Source organism: Rhipicephalus microplus, chromosome 4, assembly GCF_043290135.1.
Source record: "Rhipicephalus microplus isolate Deutch F79 chromosome 4, USDA_Rmic, whole genome shotgun sequence".
Classification (NCBI taxonomy): domain Eukaryota; kingdom Metazoa; phylum Arthropoda; class Arachnida; order Ixodida; family Ixodidae; genus Rhipicephalus; species Rhipicephalus microplus.
This window is the reverse complement of record NC_134703.1, coordinates 122,385,672-122,407,375: the sequence shown is the minus strand read 5'-3', so window position 1 is coordinate 122,407,375 and position 21,704 is coordinate 122,385,672. Positions and strand designations below refer to the sequence as shown.

General features: G+C 49.0%; 1 protein-coding gene across 1 annotated transcript in view; it reads right to left on the bottom strand.

Moving 5' to 3' along the window:
- The window catches only part of LOC119172851 (cell adhesion molecule Dscam1-like), a 284,967-nt gene that overhangs the window by 102,393 nt on the left and 160,870 nt on the right, over positions 1-21,704 (bottom strand). Inside the window, exon 12 of the mRNA XM_075893168.1 lies at positions 3,777-3,896. Within this exon, the coding sequence (XP_075749283.1) occupies positions 3,777-3,896 (120 nt within the window). The remainder of the gene's footprint in view (positions 1-3,776; positions 3,897-21,704) is intronic.

Genomic DNA, 21,704 nt, shown 5'->3' with positions numbered 1-21,704 from the left:
GGTAGTTCTGAGACCTGGCGTAGCGCTGTGGTAGAATATTTGATTGCCACGCAGAATTCTGGGGGATCGACTCCTGCTGGGACCCTGAAATTTATTGTATGCATTCGTTGGGCAACGCTGCCGATGTCACCTTTTTCTAACGCTAACGCGTTGAAATTACAATGTTTGTTCTCGCCGTTCTTGTAGATACTAAGTTTCTGTCACCTATGGCACATACCCACATACCCAGTGGCACATGCCCGCCCGCTGCTATGTGCCACTGTTTAACAGAAAGTGTTTGACGACATACGTGACGCAATTTTGACATTATTCAAGCCTTCACTAGCACGTCATAATCGTCAAACCATCTTACCCTCCCACACTAATTTTGCTTCACACCAAGTTAGGGGGCGGGAGGGTGACCACGAGAGCTACCAGATGTAAGCAGGTAGAGAGAGAAAGAGAGAGAGAGAGAGAATTTATTGAAAGAAGAGAATTCATTGTCCGTGTATTGCTCTTATTTATTTTTTATTTCTATTTCTCTTTCAGCCCTCTTTTGCCCAGCCCAGTACAAGGTAGCATACCGCATACTAGCATATGGTTAACCTCCCTGCTTTCATTTCTTTTTCTTCTCATTGCTCCCTATTGAAAGGCAGAGAGGCAGTCAGTGTGCTATAGCCTACAACACACTTTCCGTATTCCATATACACAGGGAATACGGAAAGGGGCAAAGACCGAGTGATGTAGGATGATGATGGGCACAGGAAGGGGTGGGACAGACACACAGACAGACAGACAGACAGACAGACAGACAGACAGACAGACAGACAGACAGACAGACAGACAGACAGACAGACAGACAGACAGACAGATAGATAGATAGATAGATAGATAGATAGATAGATAGATAGATAGATAGATAGATAGATAGATAGATAGATAGATAGATGGATAGATAGATACGCAGAACGACGCCAAAAGTGCTTGCTGTACGCAAAGAAATGCTTTGCATTTAAAACAACTTGGACTATATTCATGAAGAGAACCCTGATGGGATCGGTGCACATGGCGTTGACGTGGTTGCAACGGGCGTGGACACGGGTGCTGGAAGAATGGTTTATAGAGAAACTCGGTGTAGCGTTTACTCGAGTAAAAAACGTCGCGAATCGCGAACGTGCTCGACGTCGCTAACCCTCGCAACGCCGGCGACGGCCGGGTTGGGCATAGTCGCATCGGCGTATATTTCAGCGGGCGAAGGAGCGCCGTCTTCCGGCATTCTCTCCATCGCAGATAAACGAGCCGAAATAGTGTTTCCATTCGACATCTAGTCGAGCGTTGTAGGCGGTAGAGAGGGTGAAGCGAGGGAGAAGTGTCTTGCGAGTGGGCGGAGGAGCAGGCAGCTGCGGGCGCGGCGGTGAGCGTGCTGCCGGTGAGGGTCATACGTCTGCGGTGACGTGTGCGTGCATCTGTGAGGGGAGCGTGACGTCGACGCGCAACTGTGGCGTGACCTACTTGGCACTGCTCCGACACCTGCATCTAGGGGAACAAACACGTTGAGGCACGTTGGTACTTGACACATGTACTTACGGCGTTACACGCGTGAGTCAAAGAGCTGCTTAGCATCTAAAACACCCACGTGTGACGCTTTTACCTCTGCATACGTATTACTGGGACAGCAGGTAGTTCCGTCATCTCACTTCTTTATTTACTCTATGGCAGCGGCTACCATGAGCGCGCCGATCGGAGGTAGAAGATGAATACGGCGATCGTGAGTGCGCTGGTGGCATGCGGCAGCCGCTGGCAGCGGGCAATCGCGGCTGGGTTCAGATCAGTAAACATGATTTCTGTCGGTCTCCGCCTCTTCCCTGAGTGGTTCAACTCGAGTTGGCCTCAGCCTCGAACACCTACAACTCTCAAATAAGAGCAAATACACCTCTGTTGCTGTAAGAGAGCTTTCTTATAAAAACTATTGGTCAAAATAGCACACCCCGGAATGGTATACTGAAGCATATAAAATTTGCAAAGGATTTCGTTTTGACAATAGCTTGCTATCTTATCAGTTTTTACCTAGTGTTTTCTCTTGTTTTGTTTAGGAACGAGAACACAAAACTATAAGGAGTGCCTATCGTTGAATATGAAGAAACGAAATCAAACAAAAACGATAACGCATAGAACAACGAATCTATTCCCAAATAAAAATTGTGGCCATATTGAAGAACTAAGTTTAGCACGAGAAAAACAGAAAGCCTTCAATTAGCTCCGTCGAGAATTCGAGGCAAGGAAACGCACTCTCAGCAGCTAAATCTTATCCCAACATCATATTATTCACGCATGATAGACTTCTTGATGAAACGAAGACTTTTAAGTGTTCGAAGTGTGAACCTTCACTAATAAAACATGGATAAACAACGGCAAAAAGTTTTATTTTCTCCAGAAAAAAAGTAAATTATATCGATAAAAGAGACAGACCAGCTCTATGTAAGTACAGAAATTCAGTAATGTATTCAACAACAGAAGGTGTTCATAGTGTCGCCAAGCCTTGGAACTGTACAGTGGGTCGTCCTCTACAGCGCCCTCTGGTGGGTCTCCCTCTTTGTACAACAGCAGCAACTCGTGCAGAGGGTCACGCCCACCTTGACTATCACTGTCATGCATCCTCGCCGACTGCCCACCAATAAACGTCTTCACAATATTGACTTCACGAATATTACCTTTCAGGTTAATCTATTGCTCCAAAAGTGCAATTGGAGCAATTGGTCATTAAGGTTGAAGAATTGTTTTAAGCATAAGCACTGACAGTTGCGCCTACTTCCGACGCAGGCCACTGTTCTGGGGCGAAACTCTTAATAGCATCACCTGGTCGATCGTCATTCCATCTTGCGTAGCCAGCATATCCACGCAGTGAATGATGATGAATGGGGTGACGCGTCCGTCCGCATGATGCGTGCTTTAGCGTGATAGGGTGGACGAACGGACGGACGGATGGACAGACGGATGCACGGACGACAGACGGATGGACGGATGCTTCACCCCACTCATCATCATTCACTTCGTGGATATTTTGTGTTTTTTTTGGGTGCGCTCAAATCTACGGGCAGCCTTTTATTACTATTTTGTAGACTTCCGACACAACAGAGTGTACTAACTCACTTCATACTGGAAAAATTCAAATAATAATGAAGGATACGTCTTAAGCTATCATGTGATACTGGAAAAGTGTCTGAGGAGTTCTAACTGTCGTACAAAATACAAACGTGACTCCAGTGGCGAGGAAAAACGGGGGACTGGGAGCTGCATGGATATATAGAGTAAACAATATGCTCATATCTTCTAACAATACTGATTGTTGGCCTAGTTGATACTTGCTTAGTGACATGCTTTGGCCACAAATAACACACACACACGCACACACACACACACACGCACACACACACACACACGCACACGCACACGCACACGCACACACACACGCACACGCACACACACACACACACACGCACACGCACACGCACACACACACACGCGCGCACACACACACACGCACACACACACACTCAAATTAAAGAAACGCTCAAGCACGCGGCTTGTGCTTGTCGTTGAGTGTTTCTTTACTTTGTCTGTGTGTTATTTGTGGCCAAAGCATCTCATATCTTCGATTGTTAAAAGAATTACTTTCGACGGCATATTTCTGCCGTGCTGCCTGTACTGTGCATTCTTTTACGGCTGTTTGTCTAGCGTTAGCATTTTCGTCTAATAGATGTGGTGGTAAATACGTGCGGAATGACGTAGTCACTCACCGACTCCTCTGTGCCACGTGACTCTCGGTGTTGGGTGGCCATCGGCAGCGCAGTCCATGCTCGCACTGTGGCCTTCCACGGCTGACGTGTCCGCTGGCTCATTGATCCAATGCGGAGGCACTGCAGCAAGTACGGTATGTTAGCTTTGCTTCATGGTCTCCAACATTATGCTGACCTAACTTTGAAAGTTGACTGCATTATCGAAACACACTTATCTGGGATACAGGCCGACCACTAATGTCTAAGAGACGTAATTATCTGAGACTGCAGTGAATGTCTCTTCTGCGTATGTGCCATGGGCATATCCTATAACCATGCAGCGTTATGAACAGCGTGACCTTGACAAGGTAACTGTACTTTCTAAATGCGAAGCATTTCAGAGCAGACTTTGGTGACTCTATCTATCTATCTATCTATCTATCTATCTATCTATCTATCTATCTATCTATCTATCTATCTATCTATCTATCTATCTATCTATCTATCTATCTATCTATCTATCTATCTATCTATCTATCTATCTATCTATCTATCTATCTATCTATCTATCTATCTATCTATCTATCTATCTATCTATCTATCTATCTATCTATCTATCTATCTATCTATCTATCTATCTATCTATCTATCTATCTATCTATCTATCTATCTATCTATCTATCTATCTATCTATCTATCTATCTATCTATCTATCTATCTATCTATCTATCTATCTATCTATCTATCTATCTATCTATCTATCTATCTATCTATCTATCTATCTATCTATCTATCTATCTATCTATCTATCTATCTATCTATCTATCTATCTATCCTTGTCGCTTACGTTTGGATGCTTTCGTGGTCATCCCCTTAACTTGACGTGAACCAAAGTTAGCATGGGAGGGTAGGATGGTTTGACGAATATGACGTGCTGATCAAAACCTGCGTAATGTCACAATCCCGTCGCGTACGTCGTCAAACACTTCCCGCCCGACAGTGACACATACCAACGGGTGGGTATAAGCCGCTGGTATGTTGGTATGTGCCACAGGCCATTTACAGTATCTACCCAAAGAACGACGAGAACACGAATGGGCATTTTTAATGGGTAAGCGTTAAGTGATACCCGACGCCGGCAGTGTCGACCCAACGAAAGCATAGAATAAATGCCATTGTAACAAAAAACCTGACATAGGCAGCGTTGACCCCCCCCCCCCCCCCCCCGACGATTTCAACTAATACATTTCAGGGTCCCAGCAGGAATCGAACTCAAGCATTCTGCGTTGCAGTCAAGGATTCTACCACAGAGGTACGCCAGCTTTCAGAACTACTTTTCAAATAGACGCTAATCTTCGTTAAACGTCAATAGTGGTTGCAGGGCTGCCTACCCAATTTTATAAACATTACATACGCACCCCTTTGATATATCTGTCACGTCGGGTTAACGTCAATTGTTGTGTTGATTTATGTAGCAGTGTCGAAGGCCAGCATCTTCGCGAGCATAAACGCTTTGTATCATCTTCTGGCGTTGCTAATACTCATGTTGCAGTTCCCAGCCCCGCCGCGGAAGTCTAGTGGCTAAGGTACTATGCTGCTGACCCACAGGCCACGGGATCGAATCTCGGCTGCTGTGGCGGCTGTATTTCCGACGGAGGTGGAAATGTTGTAGGCCCGTCTGCTCAGATTTGGGTGCACGTTAAGGAACCCCAGGTGGTCGAAATTTCCGGAGCCCTCTACTGCGGCGTCTCTCATAATCATGTCGTAGTTTTGGGACGTTAAACGCCACAATATGATCAATGTTACAGTTCACATTGTTGCGCAAGTGCAAAGAACTGGTTATGTAAACATCTGCAACTCTTCAATATATGTCTGCACGTGCAATATTTGGACATATATTTAGCATCATTTCATGACGTGTCACTCAATGAAAAAAAATATGCAACATGGTCAACTTCCCTCCGCATGCTTAGCATAACATTGATTCCCAGGTACGAGGGATCTGCCGAATTTTTTCTTGTTGTGTGCGTGTTCACTCTAATATATTTTCTCTCTTTTGTACTTTAACGATTGAAAATTTGATTGATTGATTGATTGATATGTAGAGTTTAACGTCTCAAAACCACCATATGAATAAGAGAGACGCCGTAGTGGAGTGCTCCGGAAATTTCGACCACCTGGGGTTATTTAACGTGCACCCAAATCTGAGCACACTGGCCTACAGCACTTTCGTCTCCATCGAAAATGTAGCCGCCACAGCTGGGATTCCATCCCGCGACCTGCATGTTAGCAGCCCAGTACCTTAGCCACTAGACTACCGCAGCGGGGGAAAACACAGATAAAGAAAAAGGAAAGTGCCAAAGCAAAACAAAGAAGACTGACAAGCTCACGCCTCCTTCACACTTGGAACCACTAGTGCAAAGCTGTCCTAGTTTTTGTTAACGCTTCATTGTATATTTTCTCTTCAGTAATAAAATCAATGCTGTGGAGCACGAAATTTAGGTATAGCCTGAATTGTAGTCGCAAGGCCATTGTTACCATTTTCTAGGCGTTCCCGCATGAAGGACGTCACATAAAAGAAATTCACAAACAAGTTTTCAACCTCTACATTCCGGGTCATCAAGAAACGGCGCAACTCTCTCGCTTATAACGGCACTCGTGACACGCGCGGTTTCCTGAAGCGCCGTGCGTCAGCAGAAGCTGCTTCGCCCCGAAAAGTGAGTAAACTATAACAACAAGCTCACAAAAACTCGGCCTCCGTGCACAGTCGAGAGCTTATCGTGGAAAGGCGTGACGCTTGGGGAGTAAAGCAAGCTTGGTTATGAAGAGATCGTTGACACACACACACAAAAAGGACGGTGCGGGTGAAGTGCGATTTCTAACATAGAAAAAGCAAAGAAAGAAAAAGTAACGAATCAGTGACAAGCTTGTGCAAGGAACACGTCGATTCTGGTCGTTACGCGCAGTGCCCGCCTTATAACAGCTAGACTGAGAGACACAAACAGGAAGGAAGGAACAGGACTTGCGAAAGGACAGGAAGTAAAAAAAAAAGACGGAAGCTGTCCACGGATTCTGCTGTCACTGCGTTGTTTCAGGATGCGCGTCCTCGTTATGTGCACAGGGTGCATCCACCTGCTTTGCGAGTCAGCCAAGCTCGTTAAGCAGAATGTCAACTAATGAAGCGACTCTAATGTCGTCCTAATTGAGTGCCGCCTCTTGATGAGAGACGCCGCAAGCGGCGATGTGATGGCAAGCATGGTGGCTTAATGAAAGTTCGTGCATGCCCGCTCGGGCATGGCCGTCAGTCATCACGAGTCGGGGTGGTTTGGTGGATGCAGTTTTCGCGTTAAGCTGTGCGAAATTAACGCGCTGGAAAACCTTGTCGCAAGCGTGTTCACCTTGCAGGGCTCCGTTCTTCGAAGATGATTGGAGATAGTGATGCGGCAAACATGAAGCCGAGTTTCAGAAAAGATGCATCGAAAGTCATGATGATCATCAGAAGATGTGAGCCCTCGGCACCTTTTCTCGAGTTCCGCCCTCTGATTGCCCCGCTCTGAGGAAGCGTCGCGACGGAAGTGTCACCACACCCCCGAAAGTTGACAGCAGTGCATGCCTTCTAAAGGGCTGCCTATTACAGAAACACTACCGTCTTCTCCGGCTCTTTATGTGAGTTTGGTAGTGCCTGGATTATCTACAAAGCCATCGAGAAGCGATAGTGCTCCAGAATTTGATCATAATCTTTCAAGGAAACGTATATTTGCAGATATTAACGACGTTTACAAGCGACGACAATGCCTGGCACACTGGCGGGCTGAGACCAGTCTTTATCCACCTCGTAGTCTTTTCTTTCAGACAGAGACCCTCTACCACTTTATGCCCCAATCCCATTGTTGCCTTGTGGCCCTACCCCGTGGCGTTAAAAAGCGCCGACCCGGCGCTTGTCATGAAAGGGGATTGTTGGGTGACACATAATTACGACATGCACAACACTAGCTGGTGGTGGCGTTGAGTGCGCTTCATCGACGACTCGCTGTATCTCGTAGGTGAGGTTGGTGATTTTGCGTAGGACTTTGTAGGGTCCGTCATAGCGAAATAAAAGCTTTTCTGAGAAGCCGATGTACGACATAGGGTCCACAAGAGTACTAGAGAACCTGGTGCATACGAAACTTCACGGTGGTGACGATCGTATCAATCTTTATGAGAGGCTTGAGAAAGTATGAGTCGTTCTCTGGCAATCTGTCGTGCTGCGTCGGCTCGCTCTATGGCATCGCGGACGTATGTGACAGGGGAACTTGAACCAGCGGGAAGGAGTGTATCAAGAGGCAGAGAGGGTTCACGTCCATAAAGAAGATAGAACGGGGAATAGCCTGCGGTGTCATGTCTGGAGGAGTTGTAAGCGAAGGTGACGTAGGGTAACGTTGCGTCCCAGTCACGGTGGTCTGGAGAAACATACATTGACAACATGTCGGTGATAGTGCTATTCAGGTGCTCTGTAAGTCTATTAGTTTGTGGATGGTATGCCGTTGTGAACTTGTGGTTTGTGGAACAGGAACGTACGATATCCTGGACGACACAAGATAAAAAGTATCGGCCTTGGTCGGTAACGAGCTGTCGAGGAGCGCCGGGATGCAATATGATGTCATGCAGTAGAAAGTCGGCGACATCGGTAGCGCAGCTGGTTGGAAGAGCGCGGGTGATTGCGTAACGTGTCGCGTAGTCGGTCGCCACGGCAACCTATTGCTCCCGGATGCAGAAGTGAGAAACAGCCCGAGAAGGTCGAGCCCTACGCGGTAGAATGGTTCAGCCGGGATCTCAATAGGGTTAAGAAGGCCAGCTGGAAGCGATGTTGGTCGTTTTTGATGTTGACAAAGGTCGCAGCTGGCGACATACTTTTGCACAGAGGCTTGGCTTGGCTTGGCCAAAAAAAAAAAAAAACGGCGCCGGACGCGATCATAAGTGCGGGTGACTCCCAGGTGACCAGCAGCAGGTTCATCGTGAAGCTGTCAGAGAACATCTACACGCAAATGGGAAGGCACGACGAGAAGGCGGTCAGGACCATTAGGGCGCATGTTGTGGCGGTAGAGAACACCTTCATTAAGGAAATACAAGTTCATAGGATTGAGTGGAGTAGCGGAAATCAAGCTTTCTCTGATGGGAAGTAAATCCGGTTCGCGGCGTTGCTCAGAAGCGATATCAAGAAAGTCTGATATTGATAAGACGCAAGCCTCAGTAGCTCTGTCTGTGGCGTCTGGCGGATCCACTGGATACCGTGACAGGCAGTCGGCGTCTTGATGGAGGTGATTAGATTTATACACGACCGAGAAGGTGTATTCTTGGAGGCGTAGAGACCAACGACCGAGACGTCCCGTGGGATCCTTGAGCGAGGAAAGCCAGCAGAGTGCATGATGGTCAGTTACAACAGTAAAACTGCGGCCGAACAGGTACGGGCGAAATTTAGCGACAGCCCAAACAAGAGCAAGACACTCTCTTTCGGTGATGGAGTAGTTCTTCTCGGCAGGAGATAACAGGCGGCTGGCGTAGGCGATGACGCAGTCACGTCCATGCTGACGCTGAGCTAAAACAGCACCAATTCCGTGGCCACGCGCGTCAGTACGAACTTCTGTCGGGGCAGTCTGATTGAAGTGGGCTAATATTGGCGTAGTCGTGAGGGTTGCAATGAGCGCCAAAAATGCAGCACTTTGAGGCGAGTTCGAAGTAAATGGGACGTCCTTTTTGAGAAGCTTGGTGAGAGGCCGTGCAATATCGGGGAAATTTTGGATGAAGCGGCGGAAATATGAGCACAAACCAAGGAAGCTCCGGACATCCTAAGCAGAAGAGAGTACGGGAAATTTAGTCACTGCGCGAATTTTGTCCGGGTTGGGCTGTACTCTAGATGCGTTAACTAGGTGACCAAGTACAGTTATTTCGTCAAGGCCGAAACGACATTTGGAGGAGTTCAGCTGGAGACCAGCGTTGCGGAATACTTGGAGAATACTGGACAGTCGCTCAAGGTGGCTTGCGAACGTCGGTGAAAAACAATTATATCATCTAAATAGCATAAGCAAGTGGACCATTTGAAGCCGCGCAGAAGGGAATCCATCATGCGCTCAAAGGTGGCCGGCGCATTACAAAGCCCAAACAGCATTACTTTAAGTTGGTTTAACCCATCGGGAGTTACAAATGCTGTTTTTTTCGGTCCCGTGGGTCCATAACAATCTGCCAATAACCGGATCGAAGGTCAATGGACGAGAAAAACTTCGCGCCTAGAAGGCAGTCAAAGGCGTCATCTATTCTTGGTAAGGGGTAAACATCCTTCTTAGTGACCTTGTTGAGATGCCTATAGTCGACGCAAAACCACCGCGTGTTGTCCTTCTTTTTGACAAGCACGTCCGGGGATGCCCACAGACTAGATGAGTGTTCGACGATGCCTTTGGCGAGCATTTTCTCGACCTCTTTCTGGATGACAGAGCGTTCGGCAGCGGAGACACGGTAAGGGCGGCGATGTATTGGGTTGGCATCGCCGGTGTGTATGTGATGCATCACAACTGATGTCTGGCCTAATGGGCGGTTGTCAAGATCGAATATGTCCGCATAGAATGTCAACAGGTGGCGGAGGTCTTGTGCTTCGGAGGGCGAAAGATCTGGCGCTATAGTTTTGTTAACGTCAATGCTTGACAGGTTGGGCGCAGCGAGCAAGTTGACGTGCGGAGTAGGTTGCTCAGCCGACAGTTCAGAAATATCACACTCTTGCAACGACGACATGACGCCTAGTTTAATACCAGCAGGCAGCACGTGCGTGGAGAAACCAAAGTTCAAAAGAGACAGATGGGTCTGGTTGTGGCGTACTCTCACGACGGTGTGCAGGAAAGCAATGGAATGCTTTTTAGCACAACGTCGGTTTATGGGTGAAATGACATATTCACCATCCCGCACAGGCGGATCCCACACGAGCTGCATGAAAGTCGCAGCTTGCGGCGGGAGATGTAGGAACTCGGTGGCACAAAGGCGACTTTGAGCATCACAGTCAACAGCGGCGTCAAAGGGCAGCTCCAACTGAAGAAGACCTGTCGAGCAGTCGATAAGGGCGGAATGTGCAGACAGAAAGTCTAGACCTAGAATCACGATATGTGGGCACTGCTCAAACAGGGTGAACAATACGATGGTCTGACGGCCAGCAATACACACGCGAGAGGTGCACATGCCGAGAACGGCAGATGTGTTCCCATCGGCAAGCATTACTGCACACTTAGTAGGAGGCGTGATCACTTTTCGCAGTTTATTACAGAGAGCAGCGCTCTTGACTGAAAATTGTGCGCCAGTGTCTATGAGGGCTGTAACGGTTACGTCATCCACCAAAAGGTCCAAATTATTGCGGCGTGTAGGAATCGTCAACAGAAGATTTGCAGAACGGGTCATTATTGCAGCGTCACCTCCGGGAGCTGCATGGTCTAGTTTCCCGAGGTTGAGGGCCCAGGCCGTGCAGGGGACCTGGATCGAGAAATCATCGGCGAGAGAAATCGGCGGCATTGGGGTGATGGTGACCGGCTGAATCTTCGGCCCTGAACGTTAGTAGGAGCAGGCTGTGGATTGTACGGAGTAGAAAACCAGCGAGAGTTGCCTTGAAAGTGACGCCATGTCCCAGTGTTCTAAGATGAATTGGATGTCCAACGATTGCGACTGTTGTGCGCAATGTGGCCGGCGCGAGAGCAGTGAAAGCAGATCGGTTTATCATCCGACGTTCTCCATTAAGCAGGGTTCCGGTAGCGGGAAGGGTAGCGTGAAGGGTACACCGGAATCTGGTTAACAGAAGCCGAGCTCTTGGTAGTGTGAACAGCGCAAACAGGTGCGATGCCGAGGTTTGCTATTTCTTGGCGAACGACGGCTTTGATGAGAGAGACGGTGGATGCGTTGTCTTGAGGACCATCAGAAGCGATGGCTGCAGGAGCCATTGCTTCGAGTTCGCGGCCAACGATTCGGGTGACATTTTCGGACGATGTAGCTTGCATGAACTTGGGGCTGTCTTCGCAGGTCGAAGTGGCTGCAGTACTAGGCAGACGCGCAAACTGGCGGGTTATGCGACGGTTCTTAGCGTGCTCAATGCGCTGACACTCCTTCACAACCGCGTCGACGGTGGCGCAATCTTTAACGATCAGCAGATTGAAGGCATCATCGGCAATTACCTTTAATGTGTGAGCGATTTTGTCAGCTTCGCTCATGTTCTCGTCCACCTTTCGACAGAGGCCCAATACGTCCTGTATGTAAGATACGTACGATTTCGTCGATGTCTGCACACGACATTCCAGGTCTTTCCTCGCGGCCTGCGGCCTGCTGAACAACTCGAAAAGCTTCAGTTTGCAAATTTCCCAGCTGGTCAACTCCAACTCATGCGTCTCATACCAGGGGAGCACCGTATCCCGCAAGTAAAATACAACGTTGGCCAGCATCAACGTGGGGTCCTACCTGTAGTATTCGCTCACGCGCTTGTACAATGTGACCCAATCTTCAACATTCACCTTGTCCTTGCCTGTGCCCGAGAAGGTTCCGGGGTCTCGTGGAGGCAGGGGAATCAGAGGAGGCAGCAGCTGCTGCTGCTGCTGCTGTGGCTGCTGTTGCTCTTGGGCGTGGGCCTGTTGAGAAATTGCAGGAAAATGAAGGTGGCGACCACTTCCGTGTTGGTTTGCCAGGAAAGCCAGGTAGGCGTATCCAGCACCTCCACCAATAATCTTACAAAAAACGTATATTTGCAGATATTTACGACGTTTGCAAGCGACGACAATGCCTGGCACACTGGCGGGTTGAGACCAGTCTCTATCCACCTCGTAGTCTTTTCTTCCAGACAGAGACCCTCGACCGCTTTATGCCCCAATCCCATTACAGCCTTGTGGCAATATGAGTTGGGGTGTTTCTTTCCTTTATTATGTTCGCAGCTTCACGATGTCCCGTCATCACCACAGAGGAGTCGGCGTAGCCAGGCAAAGATGATATTACCTTCAAGCGGCGTTGAGTGTTACAATATAAAACTTGAACAAACGATGGTATGAGTACTGAAAACACAGTTGCATAAAAGAAATTTGTCGTTTTAGCCCTAGACAAGGGCAGTAAGTTTGTTGCATCAAAGACAGGCTGCACGAGCCCGCGAATAACGTCAAAAATCATTCATGTTGTAGCGGAAGCTGCTAAGCACCACCGCATTCTTTTCTATCCCGTCTGCAGCCGGCCGTCGACAGCGCGCCTACTCGCGGCGCCAGCTCCTCCTCCTCCGTGTTCGGGGAACAACGTGTTGTCGGGGCCGGCTCCGGGGATTAGACCGGCTGCATGCTACGTCTGCTCGCTCGGTGGCCCCCTTTTCCTCTTTCTTGTAGAAGAACGCGGGGGTGCCTCATTCTCTCCCTCGTCGAGGGGAGCTCTCGTCACTCGCACGGAGTGGAAATAAACAGTCTTGCCCTGCAACTCCAAACCTGCTTCACGTCTCCTTTCTCGCTGCCTCCGGCAGCCGACATTTCCGGCCGCTACAAAATTGGTGACCCGAACGCTTCAACGAACACGCCGCGATGAGCTCCGACGACAACGCTGCTGCCTCCACGCCTGCGGTCATCGCCACAGAACTGAAGCTACCAAATTTTTGGCCGAAAAATCCAAGAGTTTGGTTCAGCCAAGTGGAGGCCCGTTTTCAACTCCGGCACATCACCTCGCAGTCGACAAAATACCTTCACGTCGTCGCAGCCCTGCCCCCCGAAATCGCCGACGCTATCGACGACATTTTGGTTTCACCCCCCGCGCAAGAAGAATATGACACCCTCAAAAAGACGGTGCTGGACCGCCTCGAGGCGCCTGAAGAAAGCAGACTGCAGCAGCTCTTGTGTCGCGAAGAGCTGGGCGACCAACGACCTTCCCAACTGCTGCACCGTATGCGGCAACTACTCGGTGTGCACGCGCGTCAGGACGGCCAGCTCCCACTTCTTCGTGAACTTTTCCTGCAACGGCTCCCCCAGTCGGTGCGCGTGGTTCTCGCGGGTTCAAATGAGACGTCCCTTGATCGACTAGCGCAACTTGCCGATCGCATCACGGAATACTCAACTCCAACCTTTGCGCCCATAGCTGCTGCAAGAACACATGAGCAACCAGATCGACTGTCGCGCCTTGAGGAGAAACTGCAACACCTTACCGAGACCATGCAGAAACTTGTGCTATCTGGCGCTCCCCAACAGGACGAGCAACGACGCAACCGATCTCCTTCAAGACACCCAAGCTCTTCCCAGAGAAGCCATGCACGAGATACACAGGACGGAGTTTGCTGGTACCACCGTCGTTTCGGCACGGGTGCTAGCCGCTGCACTCAACCTTGCTCGTTTCCGGGAAACGCTCCGGCCAGTCGTTAACGGCGGCTTACGACATTGGCCCTCCACCCAGCCGCCTGTTTTTCGTAGTCGACCGCGTAAGCAACTCGCGCCTGCTAGTCGACACGGGAGCCGAAATCTCTATTGTCCCGGCAACCCCCGAGGATCGCCGACGTAGCAAGAACACATCGTCGCTGCAGGCAGTGAACAACACTGCCATCGCTACGTACGGCTTCCGCTCGCTGACAATAGACGTCGGACTCAGGCGCCTGTTTCGCTGGGTCTTCGTGGTGGCGGATGTTAATTTCGCCATACTCGGAGCAGATTTTCTCAGCCACTTCAACCTGGATGTGAGCGTACGTGACCGTTGCCTCAAGGATAACAACACATCCCTCAAAGTACGTGGTTTGGAGTCAAACATCTGCTCATCTGGCATCTGCGCCTTCCAGCCAGTATCAGCCTACCACCACGTCCTGGCCGAATTCCCCTCGCTCACCAAGCCCCGCAACACGGAACAGCCGGTGAAACATAACGTGACTCACCACATCGTCACCACCGGGCCGCCAGTCACCGCCCGGCCACGACGGCTGTCCAGCAAAAGGCTTCAAGCTGCACGCAGGGAGTTCGAGCATATGCTGCAGCTGGGAATTGTTCGCCCTTCGTCTAGCAACCATTCATCGCCGCTACACATGGTGCCTAAGGACGACGATTGGCGCCCGTGTGGTGATTACAGAGCCTTGAACGCATCGACAACGCCGGACCAGTATCCTCTGCCACACATTCACGATTTCAGCGCGCGGCTGGCAGGTACGAAAATATACAGCAAGATCGACCTTGTAGCGGCATACCACCAAATCCCCGTCGAACCGCAGGACATACCAAAAACAGCCATAACAACTCCGTTCGGCCTGTTTGAGTTGGTCCGCATGCCCTACGGCTTGAAAAATGCCGCACAGACCTTTCAAAGGTTCATGGATGAGGTCACCCGGGGTCTTCCTTTCATCTTTGTCTACCTGGATGACATTTTGGTGGCCAGCAGAACGCCTGCGGAGCACGAAGAGCACCTCCGCCAGCTCTTTCAGCGTTTGGATGAGCACGGTCTGGTGTTGAAACCTCAAAAGTGCGTGTTTGGAGTAGAGGCGCTCAACTTCCTCGGCCACCACATCACTGCTGAAGGCATTATGCCATTGGAATCGAGGGTGGAATCCGTCAAGAAGTTTCCAGCTCCAACATCTTTTCGCAAGCTGAGGGAGTTCCTCGGGCTCTTAAACTTCCACCGGCGCTTCATTCCGTCTTGTGCTCGAGTGCTCCAGCCATTGACCGACCTGCTGCGCCGAGACGGCCAAAAGGCACCAGAATTTTGTTGGTCTGACGAACACCAGAACGCTTTCCAGAAAGCTAAGGACGAGCTAGCCGCGGCTACCCTTCTCATTCATCCACGGCCTGAAGCTCCTACACGCCTCATGGTGGACGCTTCCTCCACATCGGTCGGAGCAGTGCTGCAGCAACAGGAGGGCGCCCAGTGGAAGCCACTGGGCTTCTTTTCGAAACGTCTGAAGCCTGCAGAAGCACGGTACAGCACTTTTGGAAGGGAGATGCTCGCAATATATTGTTCCATTAAGCATTTCCGCTACTTCCTCGAAGGCCGTGAGTTCTACATCTTGACAGACCACAAGCCCCTCACCTACGTATTCAAAAACAACAGTTCCTCCTACTCAGAACGAGAGATCCGTCAGCTCTCATTCATCTCCGAGTTTTCTACAGACATCCGCCACGTTCCCGGGGTCGAAAACGAAGCAGCTGACGCCTTGTCTCGCGTCAATGCTTCCAGCACAGAAGTCCTGGACTTCGAAGCTATGGCCGCAGCTCAGCGGGACGACCCCGAGTTGACAAGACTGAAGGGAGGGGGATCTTCACTCGTGCTCTCGGAGGTTGCACTTCCCTACGTCCAGAGCACGATAACCTGCGATACCTCCCAGGCAGCACCACGACCTTTTGTCCCACTGAACTTTCGCCGAGTGGTATTCAACACTTTCCACTCCATCAGCCACCCAGGTGTCCGTGCCACCCAGCGGCTGATAACGCAACGCTTCGTTTGGCCCGGAGTCAACGCGGACGTGCGACGATGGGCTCGGACATGTGAAACGTGTCAGCAAGTGAAAGTGACTCGCCACAATCGGGCTGCACTACAGGAATTTCGGACTCCTGAGTCGCGGTTTGACCACGTTCACCTTGACCTCGTGGGACCACTACCGCCCTGCCAAGGATTTAGGTACCTGCTCACATGCATCGACAGGTACAGCCGGTGGCCCGAAGCTATACCAATTGCGGACATATCAGCTGAGACCGCCGCGCAGGCCTTCATTCAAACATGGGTGTCCCGCTTTGGCTGCCCCGCCCGCATAACAACTGACCGGGGACGGCAATTCCAGAGCAACCTCTTTTCCGCACTTTCAACGCTCCTCGGCACGAAGCTGCAGCATACAACCGCCTACCACCCCGCCAGCAACGGAATGGTTGAGCGCTTCCACCGGCAACTCAAAGCCGCACTGGCAGCGAAACTCGACCGCCAGCACTGGGTGCAGAAGCTCCCGCTCGTTCTTCTTGGCCTACGCTCAACGGTGAAGGAAGACCTCGGCTTCAGCGCAGCGGAAATGGTCTACGGCTCAACAGTGCGCCTCCCGGGAGAATTCTTCTCCGACCAGACACCTTCCGCCCCAACAGCCTCCGATCACACCGAGAAGCTGCGCGCATGGCTCGCGCAACTCAGGCCACAGCACCTCGCATCGCCCGCAACAGGAAAGTTTTCACTTTTCCTGACATGGACTCTGCTACCCATGTGTTCGTGCGACACGACGCAACGAAGCCGCCCCTTACTCCGCCGTACGATGGCCCATTCAAAGTTTTGGGACGTACTAACAAAACCATCGCAATCGACGTGCGGGGGAAACGAGAAGTCGTCGCCGTTGACCGCACCAAGCCTGCTCATATTGAAGTTTCCATTCAAGCAGCCTCTCACGTACGATTTCAGTGCTAACCATTGGACTGTGACCTTTCACTATTCAGCCCGTAACTGCTGTCCTTTAAAAGCTCCGCAATCTAGGGGGGGAGCCTTTGTAGCGGAAGCTGCTAAGCACCACCGCATTCTTTTCTATCCCGTCTGCAGCCGGCCGTCGACAGCGCGCCTACTCGCGGCGCCAGCTCCTCCTCCTCCGTGTTCGGGGAACAACGTGTTGTCGGGGCCGGCTCCGGGGATTAGACTGGCTGCATGCTACGTCTGCTCGCTCGGTGGCCCCCTTTTCCTCTTTCTTGTTGAAGAACGCGGGGGTGCCTCATTCTCTCCCTCGTCGAGGGGAGCTCTCGTCACTCGCACGGAGTGGAAATAAAGTCTTGCCCTGCAACTCCAAACCTGCTTCACGTCTCCTTTCTCGCTGCCTCCGGCAGCCGACATTTCCGGCCGCTACAATGTGTTTGGTTAGCCATTAAATTTTGAGACTGCCGATTTATTCCTATATTTGAAGAGTGCATCATATTAGGCAGAAGTATAAACGACATGGCGCGTTTGATTATAGATGGGCATAATATCTCAAAACTGGGAGATAGGTGCGTCAATGTCTTCTATAGCATTGTTAGCAAAAGAAATCGTCAGCAAAAGAACAGTTGCACAAGTGTTTGATGATGTTCCTGGGACATGCTCCTCTATGGTGATCAAGTATAAAAAAGATTATTTCGCTCTGCGATAAAATCTTGAAAGCTTGCGTACTGTACGATATGTCCTCTCTCCTTTAATACGTGTCCTTTATGCGCAAGGTTAGACGCAATAAGCAAAACCAACATGCCGAAATAGCAGCCTTGGCGATACAAGAAAATAGTACGACGTGTCCAATAGTGTTTTTATTTTTACTAAGCTGCAGGTTGCACAGTATGTAACCACAACAACGCAAATATCAGTACAAAAAAAAACAAAAAAACAGAGGGATATTTCTAGTTACGCTTCAATAGCAATTACGAAACGGTATAAAGATTTTACGAAATCTTGCTCAATAAAGTGTCGAAAAGCGTTCTCAAACGATAAAGCCGAGCAGCGAGAGGTGACACACGGGACAACAATAGAACAACGCTTTTATGAGAAACCCGTCATCCTATGATAGTCATCTCCTCTGAAGAAACGCTGTCACGAATACCTACGCGTGTATGTTAGTACAGGCGTAGCATCGCGCTAGACATTTCACATGCACAATTTCGCGGTATCGACGGTGTTTTTCAAAGGTGGTTCAAGGGGCTCCACGATATATTTCACGCGAAATGTTCCATTCACTCCACGGTAGTAAACAAGATGCATTGGAACTAGTTTCGGGGGCAGCCCGCGTTTCGCAGTGGGCACGCAAGGCTACAAAAGCGGAACTGTAGCATAGGATAGAAGTATCATGGATGTGCTCTTGATGCTACTGATCCTCGGACGTCAACACTCAGAAGAACATTTGACACTCTTCTGCGTGTACAGAAGCTTCCGACAGGGTAGCAGACCCCAAAGAATGAGAGCTGTACGTAAAAATTGTATTCATTGTTCAGCATGGTTCTCACCCAAAAACGAGGAAGTAATTTGGAAAACCTGTGGCTGCCTGTGTGGCGTTTTTGTAAGCGTATGCCACATATTGAAGAATAGCCTCGATTGGTCTGGTCAGTTGCGGTGTGCATGGCCAACATAGATTTAAGATTTCGATTGTCATCCCTGTCACCGGGTGATGTGCACTTGTCTGGTGACGGCTACACCATGCGAGGAGAGTTCCTATGACGTCTTAGAGGAACACCCGCCTTCAATAACTGAATGATTATCTTGAAGCACCATGGCGAAGTATGCTGCCCATATAGATCGACGCCTGCCCAAGCAAATCAAACGCACAAACTGAACAAAGCAGGGGTCCGTGGGGCAGCTGAACGACGGGAGGACCCTCGATGGGTTGGCACGCGAAATGACGGATGAATCGGTACACCCCGCGCCAGTTATAACCAAGTCATAGGCATGTGTAAGTTCTGAATACCCCTGCATGTGTTCACGGTGGATCATTGTGAAGTATCCCACACGGAGAACCGAAAAGGGCATCTCCACCCTTAGCGGCTGCGTATTTATACTGCCCATAAGTTTCAGTACAGAAGCAGCAAATATTTCGCGATGCCAAACTCTTACTATTGTTCTCGAAAATCCATACACATAAGTTTAATGGCATGCATAGGCCGACGTGGCATGTATGAATCCGGGAATGTTTTGTTTTAATTTAATGAAATTTCAACTTTAAGAGTATGATTCAAACAGTGCGAGACATAATAGGAAGCCACTGAATGACAACAACGTTTTTGAAGGAGACTTTTAATAACCGGCATACGCCTGGAAACCAGCGTAGTTGGCTTGATATTAGCTTTTATTAGAACAATAATGTGTGTTATATTAGTTAATTAGGCAGTAGAAAACAGATAGAATCACTTCGTGCTCTCTCCGGCAGATCTACCAAGTAATTATGACTACTAGTCTGACAAAAAACGGTGATTTGCGAAGTTTCAGCCAAGGTATCTGAGCATACAATAAGATTAGAAAAAGTAAGAACTTAGTATTTTATGTTTGATTACATGTTATAAATGTTACTTAAAAAGCACTTGCTTGAATATGCGCTGTTGTGTGTAATCAAGTGATTCATTGGAAGAAACTGGCTTTTCATGACACGTGCATAAATATGCATATTTTGCGTTTGCGTTTAATGAGACGCGCTTTACAGCCGCTAGAGGCGCTGTTAAGGTCACATGGAGGTAGAGCAATGCCGTTATATAGGTTCAGCTGCTTCAAGAAAAATTTGATGAGCATTGTCAAACAGATGAAAAAAAACAAAATGGCAAATTGTTAACACAAGGAGAAAAAATAATAATGCATGCATAGTACAGCTGAACGTACTTGTAATTATGTATAATTAGTGCCACACATGGGACAAATCAAGAGCCCTTAGGGAAAAATCCTTGCTTTCTACTTTAGATGCTAACAATAAAATTTAGGCACACTTAATGAATCAATGCGAAGCTTGTGAAATACATCTAGAGCTTTCAAAAATGAAGGTAAACATAGTTACCTAAAATGCGCTCAAGAATGACGGTTATCTTGTGTACGAATAGCCTTCATTGAGTGTCTTGTGTACGAATAGCCTTCATTGAGTATCTTGTGTACGAATAGCCTTCACGAGATCAATTTGTGAAATACATGCCAAGGTAGCGGAAACAATTTATCTGAAGATGGTCATGTTGAACTTCCTCAAGGAATTCGGCATACCGATGACTGTCGTAGGAAGACAATATGAGTGACGCCTTGTATTTTGATCGTAGCATCGTAGAAGAGCAACTTCTGTAATCTTGTTTTCCCGCCATGTCTGGTGGAAACTCTTCTTGCTATTGGAACAACACTAACATCAGTAGCACATTTGCGGAACTTTGTGTTTTTAATACTTGTGTTCCGAGAATGGTGAAATAAAGAGTCAACGTGAAGTGACTGCTTTGTCGTGGCGCGCAATAGCGAAGAGCTTTACGTTCCCCGGAGAAATCGGTCGCCGTGAAGACTACGAGTGATGAAACTACAGAGTGAGTGCAACTACTGTCACGAAGTTGAAGTCGCACAATCTCGCTGTCGCTAGATGGAATGGCAGGTTGTGCAGGATTGCGACGCGCTGGTTGGTGACGTGTGTACGGCGCTCTTGTCGCGCAGCGCACGATGTGCCAACGACTGGCTGTCGGCTGCGTCTGCTTTGCGCTACTGTATAAAGCTATGCGTTTGCGTTTTCTTGTGGGATCCATCGTGAACTTATTTACAGCGCAACAACGGAATGCACAGGACAGGGAAGGCGCAAAAGAGAAGGAAAAGACAATGCTTTTTTTTTCTCTTTTGCTTCTTTCCCGTCCTATGTTTTTTGTTGCGCTGTAAGTAAGTTCACGATAGATCCTTACCAACTGGCCCAACTTACCGTCTTACTTCTTGTGGGATACTAGACAGTGCTTGAAAAACTAAGTTTGCCTGCATGTAAATGAAAGAAGAAACATAAAGAAGGGCAGCATACAAAAGGTAACAGAGAACGTGCTGCATATTTGCATTATAGAACGACACGAATCACGAGTTCATGAAACTCGTGCGCACGTGAAACGATCGCTTGTCCTCATTTTCTCGTCGCAGTGAAGCAAATCGCGTGCACGTCTGATAAACCTCCCTGATTTTCCCGTCTTCTGTGCGGCCAGTGCGATGACTCATTAATATTCTTCTTGTATACTGCTGACAACAATGACATGCGTTCAACTGCCGGCAATGGTAGCCCTGTTTTTGCGAATGCGGGCACAGAATCCCACAAGCGATGTGGAGTTTTATTAAGGCGAAAACCTTACATGCCTCATCAAGCGTGAAAACAGATCGGCGTACCGCGTCGGTGGCGTCAACATGAGTGTTGCGAATAAAAGCACCGTCACGTGATGATGTAACAATAGAATCACGTGACGTCCAATGATGACGTCATCACTTGTAAACGTAGATGGCCTACGACTGACCGATCACGGTAACAGTGTAAAACCAAGGAAGTGTATCCGATCT